The sequence below is a fragment of the Gallus gallus genome, chromosome Z (genome assembly GCF_016699485.2).
Source record: "Gallus gallus isolate bGalGal1 chromosome Z, bGalGal1.mat.broiler.GRCg7b, whole genome shotgun sequence".
NCBI lineage: Eukaryota > Metazoa > Chordata > Aves > Galliformes > Phasianidae > Gallus > Gallus gallus.
Genome location: NC_052572.1, coordinates 68,565,720 through 68,583,325, shown reverse-complemented (window position 1 = coordinate 68,583,325; position 17,606 = coordinate 68,565,720). Strand labels below are relative to the sequence as shown.

Sequence of the window (17,606 nt, the reverse complement as noted above, 5' to 3'; positions counted from 1 at the left end):
TATAAATTGAAGCTTAAGATCAGTGCATCCCTAAGAGTAAGTAATTGAGTAAAGGTAGCAAGAGGCCTGTGGGGATAAGCAAGGAACTCACAGATAAGCTAAAAGGAAAGAAGAACATCCATGAACAGTGGAAGAAGGGCCTGTCCACCTTCAAAGAATATAGGGACGTTGTCAGTGCCTGTAGGGACGCAACAAGGAAGGCTAAGGCCCTCTCTGAATTGAATCTTGCAAAGGAGGTAAAGGATAACAGGAAAAGGTTTTTCAGAAGCATGTCAACAGTAAAAGGAAGAGTAGGGAAAATGTGGGACCTCTACCAAATGAGCTGGTTGCCCGGGTAACAGGGAATGCTGAGAAGGCAGAGGTTCTGAATGCCTTCTTTGCTTCAGTCTTTAATGCTAAGACGAGCCATTAGGAACCCCAGACCCTGTAGGTAAGAGAGAAAGTCTGGGGAAGGGAAGGCTTCCCCTTGGTCGAGGAGGATTGGGCCAGAGAGCATGTAGCCAAAATTAACGCACGCTAATCCACAGGCCCCAGTGGGATGCACCCACGTGTGCTGAAGGAACTGGCAGAGGTGATTGCTAAATGGCTCTCTATCATCTTTGGGAGGTCCTGGCAAACAGGAGACAGATGCCTGAAGACTGGCGGAGAGCCAGTGACACTTCAGTCTTTAAGAAGTGCAAGAAGGCGGATCTGGGAAACGACAGGCTACTCAGCCTCACCTCCATCCCCAGAAAGATGATGGAACAGCTTGTTCTGGATCCCCTCTCCAAGCCATTGGAAGAGAAGAAGGTTATTGGGCGTAGCCAACGTGGATCCACCAAGGGGAAGTCATGCTTGACCAACCTGACAGCGTTCTCTGATGTCATCACTGCCTGGGTAGAAAGGGGGGGGGAAGGGGAGGGCGGTTGGGGAGCGGCGGATGTTGTGTGCCTTGTCCTCAGCAAGGCGTTTGACACCATATTTCACACCATTCTCGTTATGAAACCTAGAAAGTGTGGGGATAGATGAGCGGATGATGAGGTTGATTGACAACTGGTCGACTGGCAGAGCTCCGAAGGTTCTTGTCAGTGGTGCAGAGTCTAGTTGGAGGCCCGTAGATGAAGGGATAGATCCCACCCTCAGCGAGTTTGCCGAGGATACAGAGCTGGGAGGAGTGGCTGGCACGCTGCAAGGCTTTCCTACTGTTCAGCAAGACCTGGACAGACTGGAGAGCTGGGCAGAGAGGAACCTGATGAGATTTAACGAGAGCAAATGCAGAGTCTTGCGCCTGGGGAAGAAAACTGGATGATCTTTGAGGTCCTTTTCAACCCAGGCCATTCTATGATTCTATGATTCTATGGTATATTTTTCTGGCTGTTATTTTTAGTAGCATTATTAACAATAGGTGTAGTATGTGCCACTATTTTAACACTGTAATATGTATGAAATACGGATTTCTTCCTTAGTAAGCAGACCTCAGGTAATATAGCATGCCCTGTAGCAGTTTGGTGGTGGGTATCACCTATTTAAAGCTGTTAAAACTGCTGTCTGCCCTCTGCTTGGTCATCTGCTTGGATCCTTGTTTAATCAGACAGACTGCCATAAAGTGGACACAACAGCTGCCTGTAGCAAGGAGTTGGAACGGGACAATCTTAAAGGTCCCTTCCTACCCAAACCATTCTATAATTCTATAATCACGATCCTGAGATGACTGAACATGAGGCAGTTTGGCCTTGTGGCAAATTACATCAAGAAGAGCAGTCAGAACTCACAAGCTGAACATAGGTTTTTTGAGCTATGGAGTTGCCCGTTCTCTGCTGACTGGTGTAGACGAGATTGTGGCATTGCCTATTCCTGAGCAGTGTCCTTCCTGCACTTAACAGAGTTGCAGCTGAGAACGCTTAGCACTTATATGAAAACCACCACCTCAGATGCATAGAAATGTCTTTTCAGTTAAGACTTCTGCTCAGTAGTTTTAAAGAATTATACTGTGACAATAACAGATAAAGAAGCGGTTTTGCATATGCTTCCTTTTCAGAGCAGAAATCTTCATGGAGCAAGAATTTATAATAAAATTATTTGCAGACTTTTAATTGTAATGTCATTTGTAGGTTTTAAAAAGTATTCTAATTGAAGCAAATACTAAATTATTAACTCAAATATGCTTACTTTTTAAAATGGCCTTTTAAGAATTAAGGCACTAGTAAGTTACAAAAGAGGGCAAAAAGGCATTCCCTATTTTCGTACCCATTCAACTTCAATGCATTCTCATCGGAACATCTTGCCTCTGCTATCCAACCTACAACAGCTTCCTTCATTTGACTTTCTGGCTCTGGTTTTAGCAACAGTAACAAAAGTGGCTTTGAGAACACACAGTTGAAGATGAGCAGCTTGAGTTTATCTAGCTCTGTTTTGGCTTCAGAGCAGTCTAGCAGCCAGTCCACAATGATGGAATATATTTCTAGTCCTACTGATATCACTAAGATAATCCAGATAGCATCTTTTAAGAGTATGCTTTCAGCCATTCTGTGAGATGGCTTGGGAAAAAAAAAAAAAAAAAAAAAAAAAAAGTAGGTAGCTGGAAAAAAAAAAAAAAAAAAAAGAAGAAAATACGAAGAAGTATGTGGTTTGTTCATCCTGCAGTCAGTGCTACTGCAGCAGTGAGACCAGCTGCATCAAGACTGACCCAGAGAGCATGTGGACAAACACAGGGATAGCTTACGCAGCAGTGATCTCTCTAACACTAATTGATAATTTTGGAAAAAGGATGGGAACTAACTTTGGGAAGGTGTGTGAGTAGGAAGTAACTTTGTCATGGCAGTCATAGAAAATTAGCATTGCAGACAGGAGTACTGTAGGGCTTTTTACAATTTACTGTGGCTAAGTCTCTTTGTATATGACCTGAATGGACAAAAAGATTAATTCTTTTGATAGGAATGTTAGTGAATGCAGTAGTACTAATGCTGCAAAGAATGAATTCTGTCAAAAATTAATAGGCACAAGCATATTGTGATCAGACAGAGGCTAAAACATGTCAGGAAAGGTCTGGAAAAGAACGATGGCAGCCCCTGCCTTACAAATTTGGTTGAGCCCGATGAGGACAGATAGGAAGGAGGCATTGGAAGGCCACGTTCAAAATGTTTCAATACTTAAATGGAATTTACATTTTTTTATGTGTTAAGTGGAAATTGTATGGTTAACTTCTGTTTTGTGGCCCATAACTGCTTTATATTCATTTCTTCAGACCAAGCCAATGGAAATCTCATTTCAAAGCTGAGTAAAATGTTTGCAAACCCATAAGCTCCCACTTTTGCTTTTGGTTTGGGGTTTTTTGCTTTTGTTTTTTTCCCCCTTTTCTCTAAATGGTGGTGGAATTGTGCCAATTGAGTGGTCTTTGATCTGATCTTCAGATATGAGCCCAGGAATTTGGGGGCCATGTGCAGCTAAACTAAGAATGCTTTGTCTCCTGCATGAAACCTGGCTCTTTTTTTTCCATCTAAAAAGAGTAATGAAAAACTAAGATAGAAACATACTGATTTTTTTTTCAAAGAAACTGTATGTTCAAGCAAAAATCAACATCAGACTAGATGCTGCACATTCTGCGCGGTATACATGTAGAGTGTTGCATGTACTGCAGTCAAAACACCTAGAAGTGTTGTTGAGGTTATTAGGTATGAGCTTAAGAAGGGCTGTAATTTAGGCTACTGGTGAAACTGGAGCTTACCATGAGTGCATGCTGACAAAGTTTCAATTCCGTGATCCTTTTTCTGCTTCTACTCGGAACCTGCTTTTCTCACCCTCATCTCTGAGTATTTCCTTACATCCCATTACTTCAAATTCCTTTAACTTGAAATCTTGGGCACTGAAATCTAAATTATTACTTCTTCTAGTGCTTATCACTGCCTGAAAATAATAATAATAATAATAATAATAATAATAATAATAATAATAATGATGATGATAATCCTCTATTTGTAAAAAATATGCATGACATTTGAATTTCTGCATTACATAGTGGCACCAAGGTATAAATGTATACCCTGCTTTTAGATGAGCATCCTGTAGAAACTGATACTGTGAAGTATTTCATACTGTATTTCAACTTTTTTCGAAGCTTGGCACCCAGAGTCTTTAATTGCATCTGGGAAGCTTAAGCTCTTTTCTGAATTCAACCCCTATAGAATTGGACAGAATGACTGGCTTTTGGTTGAAATTCAAATATTTGGTTAAGTGGCTTGATGGTGCTGAACAGTAGGGCAAGACAGAGCAGAGACCTCCCAAGAGGCTTCATCTCATCCAAGCCGAAGGAGGTGAGCAGAGCCAGGCAAAGGACCTGGGAGTAGTTAAGGGTCTTGTGGTTTGTACTTCTTTGAGGGAACGCAGGAAAGTACCCTTCCTTTTCTCAGTTATGCTGCCTCCGGTGTGTCAGAGATGTATTTGGAGAGAAAGTCCTACTTACCACTTCAAGGATCCAGACTGGAGAACCTCAGTCAAGGACAATTAGGAAAATTAACCTTCACGTCTTTACAAAGTAGATGATACCTGGTAACCTGGCGTATTTTGGAAAGCTCTCATGAAGGTAGTACAGGCATAAGCCTTTTCTGCCCTTTTGTGATCCAGCTGCAGCACAGTGATGGCATCCAGTCATCTGAAAGTGCATCATGATATTTTCCTTTACCTTATGCTCAGAAATAACTGCAGTTGTGCTAGCCAAAGCTTTCCAAAGGAAAAAAAAAAAAAAAAAAAGTAAAGCATGGGATGGATAATGACAAGGAAAATTTCAGTCCAAGTAGGAAATAGGAGAAGTATGAAGTATTTAAATTACAACTACCAATTTAAAGTTAGAGGGTAGTACCAAACACCTTTCCAATCAACTTTTTGATTGGACTAGATGATCTTTCAAGGTTCCTTCCAAACCCTCACATTTGGTGATTCTGTGGTTCTGTAACTGCCATGGAGAAGAGAAAGCAGCTATTAAAATGAAAACTTAAGGAAAACAAACACACAAACAAAAACAACAACAACAAAAAAAAAAACCCACTCTTTTCATTTCTGAGCCAGGATTCTGGCATTTAATTTTCAAGATAAATAATACAGTATTTTTTGGCTAATCCTCTTCTCTTCTCTTCTCTTCTCTTCTCTTCTCTTCTCTTCTCTTCTCTTCTCTTCTCTTCTCTTCTCTTCTCTTCTCTTCTCTTCTCTTCTCTTCTCTTCTCTTCTCTTCTCTTCTCTTCTCTTCTCTTCTCTTCTCTTCTCTTCTCTTCTCTTCTCTTCTCTTCTCTTCTCTCCTCTCCTCTCCTCTCCTCTCCTCTCCTCTCCTCTCCTCTCCTCTCCTCTCCCCTCTCCTCTCTCTCCTCTCCTCTCCTCTCCTCTCCTCTCCTCTCCTCTCCTCTCCTCTCCTCTCCTCTCCTCTCCTCTCCTCTCCTCTCCTCTCCTCTCCTCTCCTCTCCTCTCCTCTCCTCTCCTCTCCTCTCCTCTCCTCTCCTCTCCTCTCCTCTCCTCTCCTCTCCTCTCCTCTCCTCTCCTCTCCTCTCCTCTCCTCTTCTCTCCTCTTCTCTTCTCCTCTCCTCCTCTCCCCTCCTCCTCTCCCCTCCTCTCCTCTCCCCTCCTCTCCTCTCCCCTCCTCTCCTCTCCTCTCCTCTCCTCTCCTCTCCTCTCCTCTCCTCTCCTCTCCTCTCCTCTCCTCTCCTCTCCTCTCCTCTCCTCTCCTCTCCTCTCCTCTCCTCTCCTCTCCTCTCCTCTCCTCTCCTCTCCTCTCTCTCCTCTCCTCTCCTCTCCCCTCCTCTCTCCTCTCCCCTCCCCTCCTCTCCCCTCTTCTCCTCCCCTCCTCCTCTCCTCTCCTCTCCTCTCCTCTCCTCTCCTCTCCTCTCCTCTCCTCTCCTCTCCTCTCCTCTCCTCTCCTCTCCTCTCCTCTCCTCTCCTCTCCTCTCCTCTCCTCTCCTCTCCTCTCCTCTCCTCTCCTCTCCTCAACTCTCCTCTCCTCTCCTCTCCTCTCCTCTCCTCTCCTCTCCTCTCCTCTCCTCTCCTCTCCTCTCCTCTCCTCTCCTCTCCTCTCCTCTCCTCTCCTCTCCTCAACTCTCCTCTCCTCAACTCTCCTCCTCTCCTCTCCTCAACTCTCCTCTCCTCTCAACTATGCCCACCCCTTTCCTCAACTCTCTTTTTAAATATCCCTTTCTCATTCCCTTTTGCCTTCCCACTCCTTTTACTCCCCTTTCCCTCCCCCTCTCCCTCTACCTCTCCCTCCCCTTCTCCCTCTTTCTCTCCTCTCTTTTTTCCTCCCTTTCCTTTTTCCTTGTTCCTTTTTCCTTTTTCTTTTCCTTCTCTTTCCTCTTTTTCTCTTCTCCCGGATCCACCAGTGAAGACAAAACTCTCTTATTCTCCTTCATGTCTCACTAGAAAAAGGAAAGTCTCAAGTCATGACTGAGTAATTTTTGCCTCAAACGGACTTTGAGAGCAAAATAGAAAAGCTGCTTCCTCCCGGGATCCCTCTAGCAGAGGCAAGCTATAACTGCAATGGCAGCAGTGCCAGTACCTGTCTGTGGGCTCAAAGCAGCCGGAAAGAAGCTGTTGATAGTGACATCTGCGTGACAGCGGATGAGGATGACCAGCGCCTGGGACAGGAATGGCGTGAACATGCTCCGCTGCGGGGACGACATGCAGCTGCGCAGGATGTAGGTGATCAGTGGCACCTGAAAGAAGAAAGGGGAGAAAGAATGACTTGCTGCATCCCTGACTCAGTTAAGCAGGGCTTAACTGTGGACATTCAGCACGTGAGCATTGCCTGCTCCCTTGACATGCTGCCAAGGCCTGAGCCTAAATTTCACACCAGCCACCCTGTCCAAGCCCTGGCTCTGCGCCCTGGTTGTGCTTCTGTAGCACCTGAGGCAGACGGCACTAGCCGTAGTGCAACAGCCAGCAAAAGTCCAAGACAACGTGGAAGAAAGTCTCTTACGTCCCGACAGATGTCCTCTCCATACATGTGCAGAAAGGTGATCATCCACCTCCCAGCAGCACGCACACGCATTCCTTTGGCCTTCTGGAAGGTGTCCTTGATGGCCATCATGAAGTCAATGGTGTGTTCCAGGGGGAAGTTCCTGTACACAATCTGCAGAGAAAGGAGAAACAGGAGAGATCCCATCACTGCTCTGCGGCAGCTCTTCAAAACATAAAGCAGTCTTGAGGGCATTCTTAGTTCAGCAGCTTGCCGGTCATTCAGGCAGCAATCACAACACTCCGGCGGTCCATACCCCGCTATTAATACGTAAGGAGGTTGAGCATTCTCTCAGCTTCTCCACCCGTGGTGTTTGCTTACATGCAAAGCCTACCTCCCAGCAGCCACAGTCACACACGCACGCACGCACGCACACGCGCACACGCGCACACACACAGTCACACACACATGTCATAGAAATCAGCTCCTTGCGTTGGGTGCCTTAAGGCCGACATAGCTCAGTGCCTCCGGCTACTTGCTGAGAAAAAGTGATCTGAGGGTGACAGCTCATTCTGGAAAATGGTGTGGGGAGGCTGGGGGGAGCAGAGGGACGTGCAAAAGCCTACGCACTGAGATCCCCCCAGCCCTTCTTGGGTCCACTTACCCGTGCGATTTTGGAAGAGGTCCGGAGCTGACAGACGGTGCTGCAGTCATTCAGCCCCTCACACAGGCTCCCGATGTCTCCCGTCTCGATGCCTCCATTGGTCGCCTTGGCTGGAAAGAGCAGAGGGAGAAAAGGGAAGTCCTGCTTCTGGAAACAGAACTGCTTTCCACAGGGGAGAGACAGAAGACAGGGTGGAGAGAAGAAGAGAGCTGCGCACAGTGCCTCTTCCTCCTGTAAACTTGGGCCCAGCCCGTGGGGTTCTGGTAGTGCTGCGGAGGAGAGCAGAGGGCTGATGCACGGCCACTCCACTCACCTTGGATTCGGAGAAGGGAGCTCAGGCAGTGACAGCCAGCTGGCGGGATGTGGGCATGGGGTCACACGTCAGAGGCGCCAGCAATCCCACCAAGGAGCCAAAGTGCTTGCAGGCATCTCCTCTCTGCAGGGGCCAGAGGCAGGAAGAAAGCTGTAGGCAGCCCCAGCTCTCCCTAGCTTCTCCCGCCTATGCCTTCCCCACGCGGTGGGTGACACAGCACGCACAGCTGGGCGGAGCTCGCCTTCCTGCTCAGGAGCACTGGGGAGGGAGCAGGGCATGTGGTGGGGCTCTTTACTCACTCGAAGCTCTTCACAGGCAGCCAGCAGCTGGGAGCAGATCTGCAGGGCCCTCTTGCGCTCCCACATGTTGTCTGATGACATTGATCTCTGCAAGGCGCGGGGCAGAGCATCTGTCTCACTGCGGACGTCTTTTCTTTCCCTTCATGCCAGCCCTCTCCCTGTCCCTCATTCCCCAGCACTTTCCCTCAGGGCCTGCCCTGAGGCTCCACGCGGCCCCCCACCTCGCTGAGCACGCGGCACTGCTGCCCCCGCTCTCTGCAGACACTCCTGCCTCCTAACCCAAGAGCTTTTCCTTGGCTGTGGCCTGCCAGGGGCTGGCTCCTGCATTTCCCCCCGCAGGGCCCATTTCTCTGCCCACTGCTGAGCTCGCAGTGAGCTGGCACGTCAGCAGGAGATTTCTCCCCTTCTCATCATCCTCTCAGTCCCCAGATCTCCGTCTCCACTATCGACGGGCACCATGCTTTCTCCCTTGCCCCACACGTACTCACATGGACTATGTTCTGGAAGAAGCACTGGTCTCTGTGTCGAGCAGGACCACCATGAGCCGGCCCAGAGCTTTCAGTGATGTCTGCAGAAGCTGAAAGCAGAAGAGGGCATTGAGCTGTGGCAAACACGGCTGCTGCTAGAGCATAGCTGAGTGTGCTGAGGAAGGGCTCCAAACCGACAGGTGGCTGTGAAAGTCACGGCAGCTTACCTGCAGGTACTGAGCTGCTTGCTGTGACTTCCTGATCTTCAGCATCATCTCCGCTGAAGGGTGCAACACAACAGTCTTGCAGCACAGAATCAGATGTCACACATGTCCTTGGTTGCTAAAGAGGGCTTCAGCTTGCTGACAGGAGGAAAAAAGGAAGAGAAAGCAGAAGGGGCCTTTACCAGTGCTCTCCAGGCTGGTTCAGACAACGTCGGAGTTTCTTCTAATGGGACAGCTGCAAAGCCAACATCCCCAGCCTGCGCTGCTGAGCACTGTCTTCAGTTCCAGCACCTCCCCGGCATCAGTGAACCACCTCCTGCTCTGAAGGGAGGGAGACACCAGGTCTCCCTTCTCTTCCCTGCCAGGGGACGGGGGCACCCGGCCCTTCTCCTTCCCAGAAGCTCAGCTTCGCTGGGCAAAGGCAGCCCAGCCATCTCTCCTGTAGAAGTGACTCCCTACCCCCTGCCCCCTCCAGGCCTTCGGGAGCTACCCAGAAGGGGATCCGCCATCCTGCCTTGCAACCCCAGAGGCTCGCACCCTTACCTCAACTGCTCCAGGGCCAGAACCACCTTGAGGGGCACTGGGGATACAGGGGTGCCCAAGTAATACTTCTTCAGCAGCTCCTGCAAGTACCAGAGAAACACTGTCAAAGTGGGGCACGTGAGAGCTCTTCCACCCAGCCCAGAGACAGACACAACTGCCACACACCAGCCCCATCACTCCACGTTTCTCACGGAGCCAGTGCGGGATGCAGCAGCTGCACAGCTGGTGGACCAAGCCCGCTGCCCAGCTGCTGCCTGCCAGCACACAAGGTCCCCACCAGCTGGAGACGTGTGCCCGGGGGAGACCTGTGTGGCTCCGGGGAACCGAGCCTCATGGCACAGCCCAAAACTCCACTGCAGACAGCTCTGGCTCTAGGCCCTCACCGTCAGGATCTCCAGCAGCTTGCCCTTCAAGGAGGGGTTGAAGCAGGCAGAGTCACCCACAGCTTGGAAGGCAGAGCTGAAGTCAGTGATGCTCTGCAGCAGCGCAAGCGTGTTCTGCAGGTCCTGAGGCCCAAGAGAGAAGAACATTCTTTGAACTGCGGGAAGGGCCGAGGGCTGCAAGGGGAACACGTGGGGCAACGCTAAGGGAAGGGCTTGCATCTTCATCTGAGCACAAACCAGTCCCCGAGGGACCTTTGGAAAGAGAAGGCCCATCTCAGCATTCCCCCACGTGGAGGGACTGCGGCTGGGTGCTCAGACACCCTGGCACGCTATGAGCTCTCACCCGGCAGCTGCAGCTGTAGAGCAGCAGGATGTTGCCCACGATGTCTCCCTCCAGGCGGGCAAGCAGCTGTTCCTTGGAGGCACGCAGCGCCAAGCTGCCATGGGCGAGGATGAGAGCGCTGCGTGTGGCCTGAGCTCTTCTGCTGTCCAGCTCCATCTGTGTGGGGAGAAATGCCTTGAGACACTCGCTCAGCAGCCCCCGGTGCCCCACGATGCACCTGGGCTCCCAAGTGAAAATAAGGCAGAAGAAAGCCAAGATGGAAATGCGTAACGCTTCACCTTCTTGCGTCTGGAAATCCTCCCGTTTTGGCCTTTGCACAGCCTGGACGCAAACATGGTGAGTGTGTCCAGGGCTGTGTGGAAGTTGCTCTCAGCAGCATGGCTGAGAAGAGAGATCATTCCCTGCACAAAAGAACAAGGGGCAGTTGGTGCAGGCCTGAACCTACTGGCGTGGCCAGCCACAGTGGCCGGGCTGGTCCTCGCCTGAGGGAACCAGTGCAGCAGTGAGGAGACCAAAGGGCTTGGAGCAGGGCCAGGAGAAGCCCTCTGCCCAAGGGACAGACCGGGCATGCTGGCAGAAGCTGGCTGGGAGGAGACCTCACCTGGGCCTCAGATGGCTCCTCCGCGTTTGCTCCCTCCAGGTGTTGCAGAAGCTTCTCTTGGATGTGGAGGACTTCCTTACAGGCTCCCAGCACTGTCCCCAGAGCCTTGTACAGGAAGGACTGCATGGGAAGGGAAGAGAAGGGATGGGAAGGGAAGGAAGTAGCTGAGATGTGGCAGCAGCCTGACCTGCTGGGAGAGGGCCAGGTGGGAAGGCCCCACGCTCCCTGGGAGATGCTGAGAGCAGCTGCAGGGCCGAGCTGTAGCCACCCCCAGGCAGTCTGCAGGGAAAGGCCCTGTGGGGGGCACCGGCCAGGGAAGCAGCGTGAGCAGCCCGTGTGAGCAGATCACCACGCCGCCAGCCCCAGCCCCAGCTGGGCACCTGCGGCTGCACCGCTGGGTAGAGCTGGGAAGAACCCACCTTCTCTCCAGAGCTGCTGGGAGAGCTGCTCAGCCACCGGCTCAGCTCGCAGCTCAAGCCCTTGGTCCAGGCCTCATCCTCCAAGGTGTCCAATGATGCCCTCAGGAACTGTTGGAGAACAGAAGCCAATGTTTCCTTGCCCTTTGCCTCTTCCCACATTCCCACATCGCCACAACCTTCTGGAGGGAGGTGACTGGAAGAACAGTCCCTCTCCCAGCTCCCCCCAGCATTCCCTGCCTTAAAGCTGCCTGCCGCTCTTCTCCTCGGACCCCCCATGGGCTTGGGACAAAGAGGAAGAGGCAGCACCACAAAGGCGCGCGGCCACTCCGCAGCAGCATTTGAGGGGCTGTTCCTGTCCCATATGGGAAGGGGGCTCCTTGAGATAGGCAGGCACTTCTCTGCACCGTGCCTTCCGGCAATGCTGTACCTTTAGTAGACGCTGCTCCCACTCGGCAGAGTCCGGGAAGCTCTCATCTTTCCCTGCACGGCAACAAGAAGCAAAAGAGCCTTGCTTGGGATCAAGCCACAGAAGAAGAGCTGCTGCAAACCGGGTTTGCCTGGGCACTCGGCACTGCCAAGCTGGGGCCCGCACACCCTTTGCAATGACCTGTCCCTCCCCACAAACACCGTCCCAGCAGGAACACAGAACTGCTCCGAGACTGCTGTCTGAGGGGAGGTGAAGGGCCCATCCGTGCCCTGGAATGGGCAGATCCCTGGGGGGAAGGGTCCCCGGGCCTCAGTGCCGTCTCCCTGGAATGGGAACAGCAGCAGAGCAAGCATGGGGCCGCAGGCAACGCTTCCCCTCTGCCACGCTGCAGAGCTCCATTTTCACTCCCTCCCCTTCCCTGCCTCCGCCCCTCCCTCCCCACCAGCATTTTACCTTCCAGGCACTGCAGCAGCAGGGGGATCTCAGCGGCCCACATGGCCCCCACAGCCCTGTGGATCTTGCTGTGGAGGTTCTGCATGAGTCGCAAGGCAGCGGCTTGGAGTTCACTGCCTGCAAACGGGCTCCCTGCCACCACCTGAGCAAGAGCAAGGAGAAGCAGGGTCACGTCTGCAGCAAGAGCAGCAGCTTCTCCCAGGAGGGAAGCAGCTTGGCTCTGCCCTGGAGGGCAAGGAGCAGCCAGCGGCTCTGCCCTGGAGGGCAAGGAGCAGCCAGCAGCTTTGCCCATGGCACTGCAAGTCCGGGAAGAGAAAGGCATCCCCACGGGTGAGGCAGGCACTGGCACACTCGGCCATGCTGCTCCCCCCTTGGGGCTCATGGCACCGGCCTCCGGAGCATCTACTCACCAACAGGCGTGCCAGCAGTGTCTGGGGAGTCAGCAGTGGGCCTGTGGGGAGACAGAAGTGCTGAGTAAGACACAGACACGATGTGCCCTGCCACACACACCTCTCCGCTGTCCCTTCTGGGTGCTAACACAGGTCAACAGAGCTCACTGGGGGAGTTTCTGCTCCTACCTTGAAACATGGAGCTGAGGAAATGGGGGTCCAGTTCTTCTATCTCCCAGCACCATCGGGTCCCCTCCCTCAGCCAGCGCTTGGACACAGCGGGAGACCGGGATCAGCATGCCGGTGTACTGGGCTGGCACCACGTACAGCAGCAGCCGTGGCCACAGGAGCTGTAGGGAACGAGGCGGTTGAGCATGTCAGCATTCCTGCCTCCGCTCGGAGATGAAGAGGACTCTGTGAATTTCCCTGAGTCTGGTGTGCTTTAGAGCACGGTGGAGGAGAGACCGGGGGTGTTGGAAGGGGATGAGGAACACATGGCGCGAAGCCGAGGAGCGGCAGCAGGGCAGACTGTGACTTACTTTTGCTCATCCCTCTCACAGAGACATCCAGTGACCCAGGATGTCCACGCACAGCTCTTGGAGAGCTCCTTCTTCCCGGGCTTCCTGGGCAGAAAGGTCTCCAGCTGCCTGCACAACAGTATTGTTGGAACACCGGTTACTCTAGTTCTCAGGAGCCTCTCAGGAGGCTGCGGTGTGGCCCCACCGGTGCTTCTGTGCCAGCCCCTGAGCAGCACGGGTCCCTCCAAAGGAAGATGCTGCCCACCGTCCTTACCCTTCTTCCCGTGGTGGCGGCTGAACTCACTGAAGGATGTGCCCCACCACATCCCAGGCGGAGCAGCTCTGGGCGTTAGCGCTGAGCACATCCTTGATGAAGTGCGAGATGGCCCTCCTCACCTGCCAGGAGTCAATTGTGGGTTTGATTTTCCTGCTCAGCAGGCAAAGGGAAGCCACCTGCTCATTGGGGCAGCCCTTTGGGCATGAGCAGGGACGACAAGAGCAGAGAAGAAGCCTTGGCTCCTCAGGTGAGGGCAGGCCTTGCACCAGGCTGTGCACTTCCATGCGCAGCACAGGGGCCTGACTGCTCCACTCTGCCTGCTCTCCCCACAGGAGCCATCGTGACCATGTGGTCACTGCTCCAAGCACCTCCCGGGGCACCCCAGCCCTGCCTGTGTAGGCAGCAGCACTACCGCTTTGACAGCGCTTTCCTTTCCCAAATCAGCTCACCTGGGTCCTGGGGTCGCTGCACAGACACTGTACAGCCTCCATGACCTGGGGCAGCTTCTCTGTCATCATGGGCTCTGCAAGAGATGCGCAGAAGCATGCATGGAGGCACAACCCAGATGGCTAAAGGGATCCCTGGAAGTCCCACCGTGGTACTGACCATCAGAGCGAGCCAGAGCACCGAGCAGACCCAGGGCTGCCACGCATCCAGCCTCCCTGTCAGCACCCAGCTGCGACTGCAGAAACAGGACCGTTTCCTCGGGCAGATCCGGGCTGTGGGGAGGAAATCCCACACTGTGTCAGCAAGGAACTCGCACCCATTCTGGAGGTTTGTGAGAGAGGTTTGGCCAGGGCGCTGCCAAGCATCGCCAGAGCTCCTCTCCTTACCCTGCAGCAGGATGCAGTGGGTCAGTTCTGCTCTGTCAGCCTCGCTGCCTCCTTGGTGTCGTCAGAGAGCTGTGGGAACAAGGTCCATTGGAGAAAATGGTATCAGTCTTGAGGATGGAAAAGAACCTGTGCTGCCAGCTCTCGTCTCCCTTGGCACACTCAGCAGGAGGACACGCAGACAAAACGCAGCCTGACCCACAGCATCCCTGGGGGGCACACACACAGCTCTGGAGCAGCCACAGGCATGCAGGAGCTAAGGCTGAGCAGCCGTCAGAGGCTGGAGCTTTGAGTTCTCCTGAGACTTAGCCAAGAGGAAACTGCTAGGGCACAAGGATAGGTCTCCCCTTACCTGGTAGAACACAGCACTGGTGATGCCAGAAACTTGTCCTAGGGATGACAGATTGAACTCCCTCTAAGGCCTCCAGGAAGATATTGAGGCTCTGCAAGAGACCAGGAGAGGAAGAAAGGGCTGAAGCCGCATCTTGCCACTTGGGAGCGGGAAACTGATTCCCAATGCTTTGTCCGCTGGGAGAGCTCCCGCACAGACGTTCTGGTTTGTCCCACCTCCCAGCACCGCCAAGAGAGTCCCTCTGCTCTCAGCCAGCCCTGTTTGGGCATTGGTTGTGGGCATTTCCCACCCAGCAGCCCTCCTCTCCCCCATCAGATGTAACTGGGCGCAGTCTCCTGTCCTTTAACACTGCGTTCCTCAGGCACCCAGAGCTCCACGGTGGCAGTGGTGGTGAAGCCTCCCAGCCCCAGGGGATGGGCCCCAGTGACTCCTGGCTCCCTTCTGGCTCCTGTCCGGGTTGCTCGTTCCTTGACTGAAGAGCTCAGGAAGCCTCAGACCTCCCTGGACACCTATTCCTTCTTTCTCAGGCTTCCGGCCTCCTCCCTGCGTCCCCTGACCCTTCGTGGCACTTGCACGAGCCCCACGTCCATGCTGAGCGCTGCAAACATCTCACCTTGGTCCCCTGCAGGTGTCTTGGACCTCCTGATACAGGTGCCCGAGCCAGAGCAGCTGCTCCCAAACGTGCTCTCGGAGCAGCTCCTCTTGCAGGAGGACAGCCATCATGGTAGCCACAGCCCGAGGACGGCCTGTTTGTCCTGGAGAGGGATGGCAGAGGCCCCGCATCAAAGACTGAAGGTCCGCCCTTGCTACAGGAGGCTTTCGCTTTCCCTTGCCCTTCCCTATACCCCCGTGCCCAGCAGGAGATGGGCTCGCTCTGGAGGGCAGGGGCTTTTCCCCACACCCTCATCCCCAGCTATCCGTGCCACAGTGCTGTGACATGCGGCTGCTTCCTGGCAGGGAGATCCAGCCCCAAGCACAAAGCCAGTTTGGGGCCCTTTGCAGAGCCAGCCCACTCCCTCTCGTCACCCTTCTGCTCTCAGCCCGCTGGGCACAGACAGAGCTGCCAACACAGATGTCCCCACTGCCATCCCAGGCTGGGAATGCAGCAGTGCTCACCTTTTCCTCCTGGCAATCCTGCCAGTTCCGCAGCACAGAGCAGAGGAGCTGGTAAAGACTCTTGTAGATCTGCTCGATCTCCACGGCAGGCCAGGGCATTGCTTTCCAGAGCACAAGTGAACCTTGACTCCTTCCAGCAATTGTTTCACAACTTAAAATGAATGAATGAATGAATGAATGAATAATTAATTTTTAAAAGGAAAAAAAAAAAAAAAAGATGAGAGATTGAGAGAAAAGGGAGCCTGTGAGAGTCTGCAGCAGGGCGAGGTGCAATGGCTGTCCCGAGCCCCCCTGCTCTGGGGCCGGCACTCACCAGCACAAGCGATGCGCAGGGTCCGGCCGCCTCTCACCCAGCCCACCACACTGCGCAGGCCGGCCAGTGTCAGCCATACGAAGGAGATGCACTGTGGAGCTGCGGAGGGGAAGGAGAGGGCCGCGGTCAGAGCCCCAGCCGCGAGGGAGGAGGGGCTGCAGCCCTGCATCCCCAGCTCAACGCAGATCACGCGTAGAGGGGAGAGAGCCCTTTCCCTGGTTGTCATAGACGTCAGGAGGCTGAGGGCACTCTACCGTAGTTGGTGAACAGTTTGCTCAGGGTGACGAGCACAAACTCCTTGGACATCTCCCCCGTGGCCTTCAGGTGGCCCTGGAGCTCGGCCATCACCAAGGTGAAGTGTGTCCGGCCCAGAGCCACCAGGACATTGCTGGCAGCCATCCTCATGCTGTCTGGCACGCCCTGAAAAAGACTCACTGGTGACACGCGGCACAGGAGACTGCCTGAGGCCTTCCCTTGGAAGGGCTAAGCCACCGCCGTCTGCCAGCAGTTCAGGCAGTTCCCAGTTCTGGCGGCTCCCTTTGCCTTTGCCCAGGTGACCCCTCACCTGGCTGCTGTCAGGTCCTGGGACACCTCAGCCAGCAGCTGGTTCAGCACTCCGCACGGCGGGCGGCTGTCATCTTCCCATAGGACGTGCTCCAGCTCGCAGTACGCCTGCGCTCGGTCACCCTGGGGACAGGGATCAGTCACGTTTGCTTTGCCCTTCTTCCCGGGGAGCTGCCCGCCATGCCAGTGTGCTGCCGGGGCCTGGCACCCACGGGACCGTGCACTGGGCCAGAGCAAGGACTGATGTTTGGATGTCCCCAGCTCACCTGGTTGTCTTGCAGGCGCTGCAACAGTAAAGTCACGGCACAGGGAGGGGCAGGGCTTTCCACCCTGCCTCTGGCTCTGCTGCGACGCGTACGTCTGGGCACGCAGCCCACACAGGCAAAGAGACCTGAAGAAAGAGCAGAGCAGCTGCCGCTGGTGTTGCTTGGAGCCAGGGCCGAGCATCTGGCCACCTCTGGGAGGGACGCTCCTCCAGCCCCACAGCGTGGGGTGGGCTGTGCCGGCACATGTGTGGTCGGCGGGGAGAGGGGAGAGAGCCTTCCCCTTGCTGGGGTACTGGGGAAACCACGGTGGGCAGCTGCACTCAGCAGCAAGGACAGTGCTGATGGCACGTCCTAAACGGACCCTGGAGGCACACAGCTGCTTGGGCAGCATCACGGTGTCCAGAGAGGTGGAGGGACCTCACCTCGAAGGCTCTTAGCCGCTCCATCACAGCAGGATAACTCCAGATAGACACAATGCTCTCTCTGGGTCCTCTCCTGCGGGTCCCACAAGAGGACTGGGCTACCGCTCCCAACGGCTGCCAAGGGGTGGAACAGGCAACAACTGTGACATCACACCGAGGAGTGTCACCTCGAGAGAATGACGTGCCGCTGGGCTGGGACCAGACTGCATGCTGGGCAACCTTGCTGGCCGCAAAACACAGCATGTTTTTGTGACGCACTCGGCTCTGGGGTGGGACACGGTCTACGCCGAAGCAAGGGAATCACCTCAGCAGGATAGGGAGAGCCCCTGCCAGGGAGCAGCTGCCGGGTGCCATTGCCTGGCACTGACTTAGGTGACTGGGGACTCCGTGCCGGGAGCCGCTGCGGCCCCATGTGCTGCACAGACAACCTCTCCAGAGAGCTTTGCTGTCTCCCAGGGCCACGTGTCAGAGACGGTCAGGAGACTCCACTGCATCTGATCCAACAAAAAGACC

At 54.0% G+C, this 17,606-nt stretch overlaps 1 protein-coding gene across 1 annotated transcript; it reads right to left on the bottom strand.

Moving 5' to 3' along the window:
* Positions 1 to 8,969: 8,969 nt before the first annotated feature.
* Positions 8,970 to 13,569, bottom strand: LOC121108313 (maestro heat-like repeat-containing protein family member 2B). Its single transcript, XM_040655885.1, has 14 exons — positions 13,561 to 13,569; positions 13,258 to 13,349; positions 12,975 to 13,082; positions 12,763 to 12,875; positions 12,457 to 12,497; positions 12,047 to 12,188; positions 11,594 to 11,646; positions 11,167 to 11,274; positions 10,748 to 10,867; positions 10,425 to 10,547; positions 10,147 to 10,302; positions 9,804 to 9,926; positions 9,421 to 9,500; positions 8,970 to 9,015 (listed from the first exon to the last, which is right to left on the bottom strand). Exons 1-14 carry the CDS (start codon positions 13,567 to 13,569, stop codon positions 8,970 to 8,972), a joined length of 1,314 nt encoding a protein of 437 aa, XP_040511819.1.
* Positions 13,570 to 17,606: the final 4,037 nt, after the last annotated feature.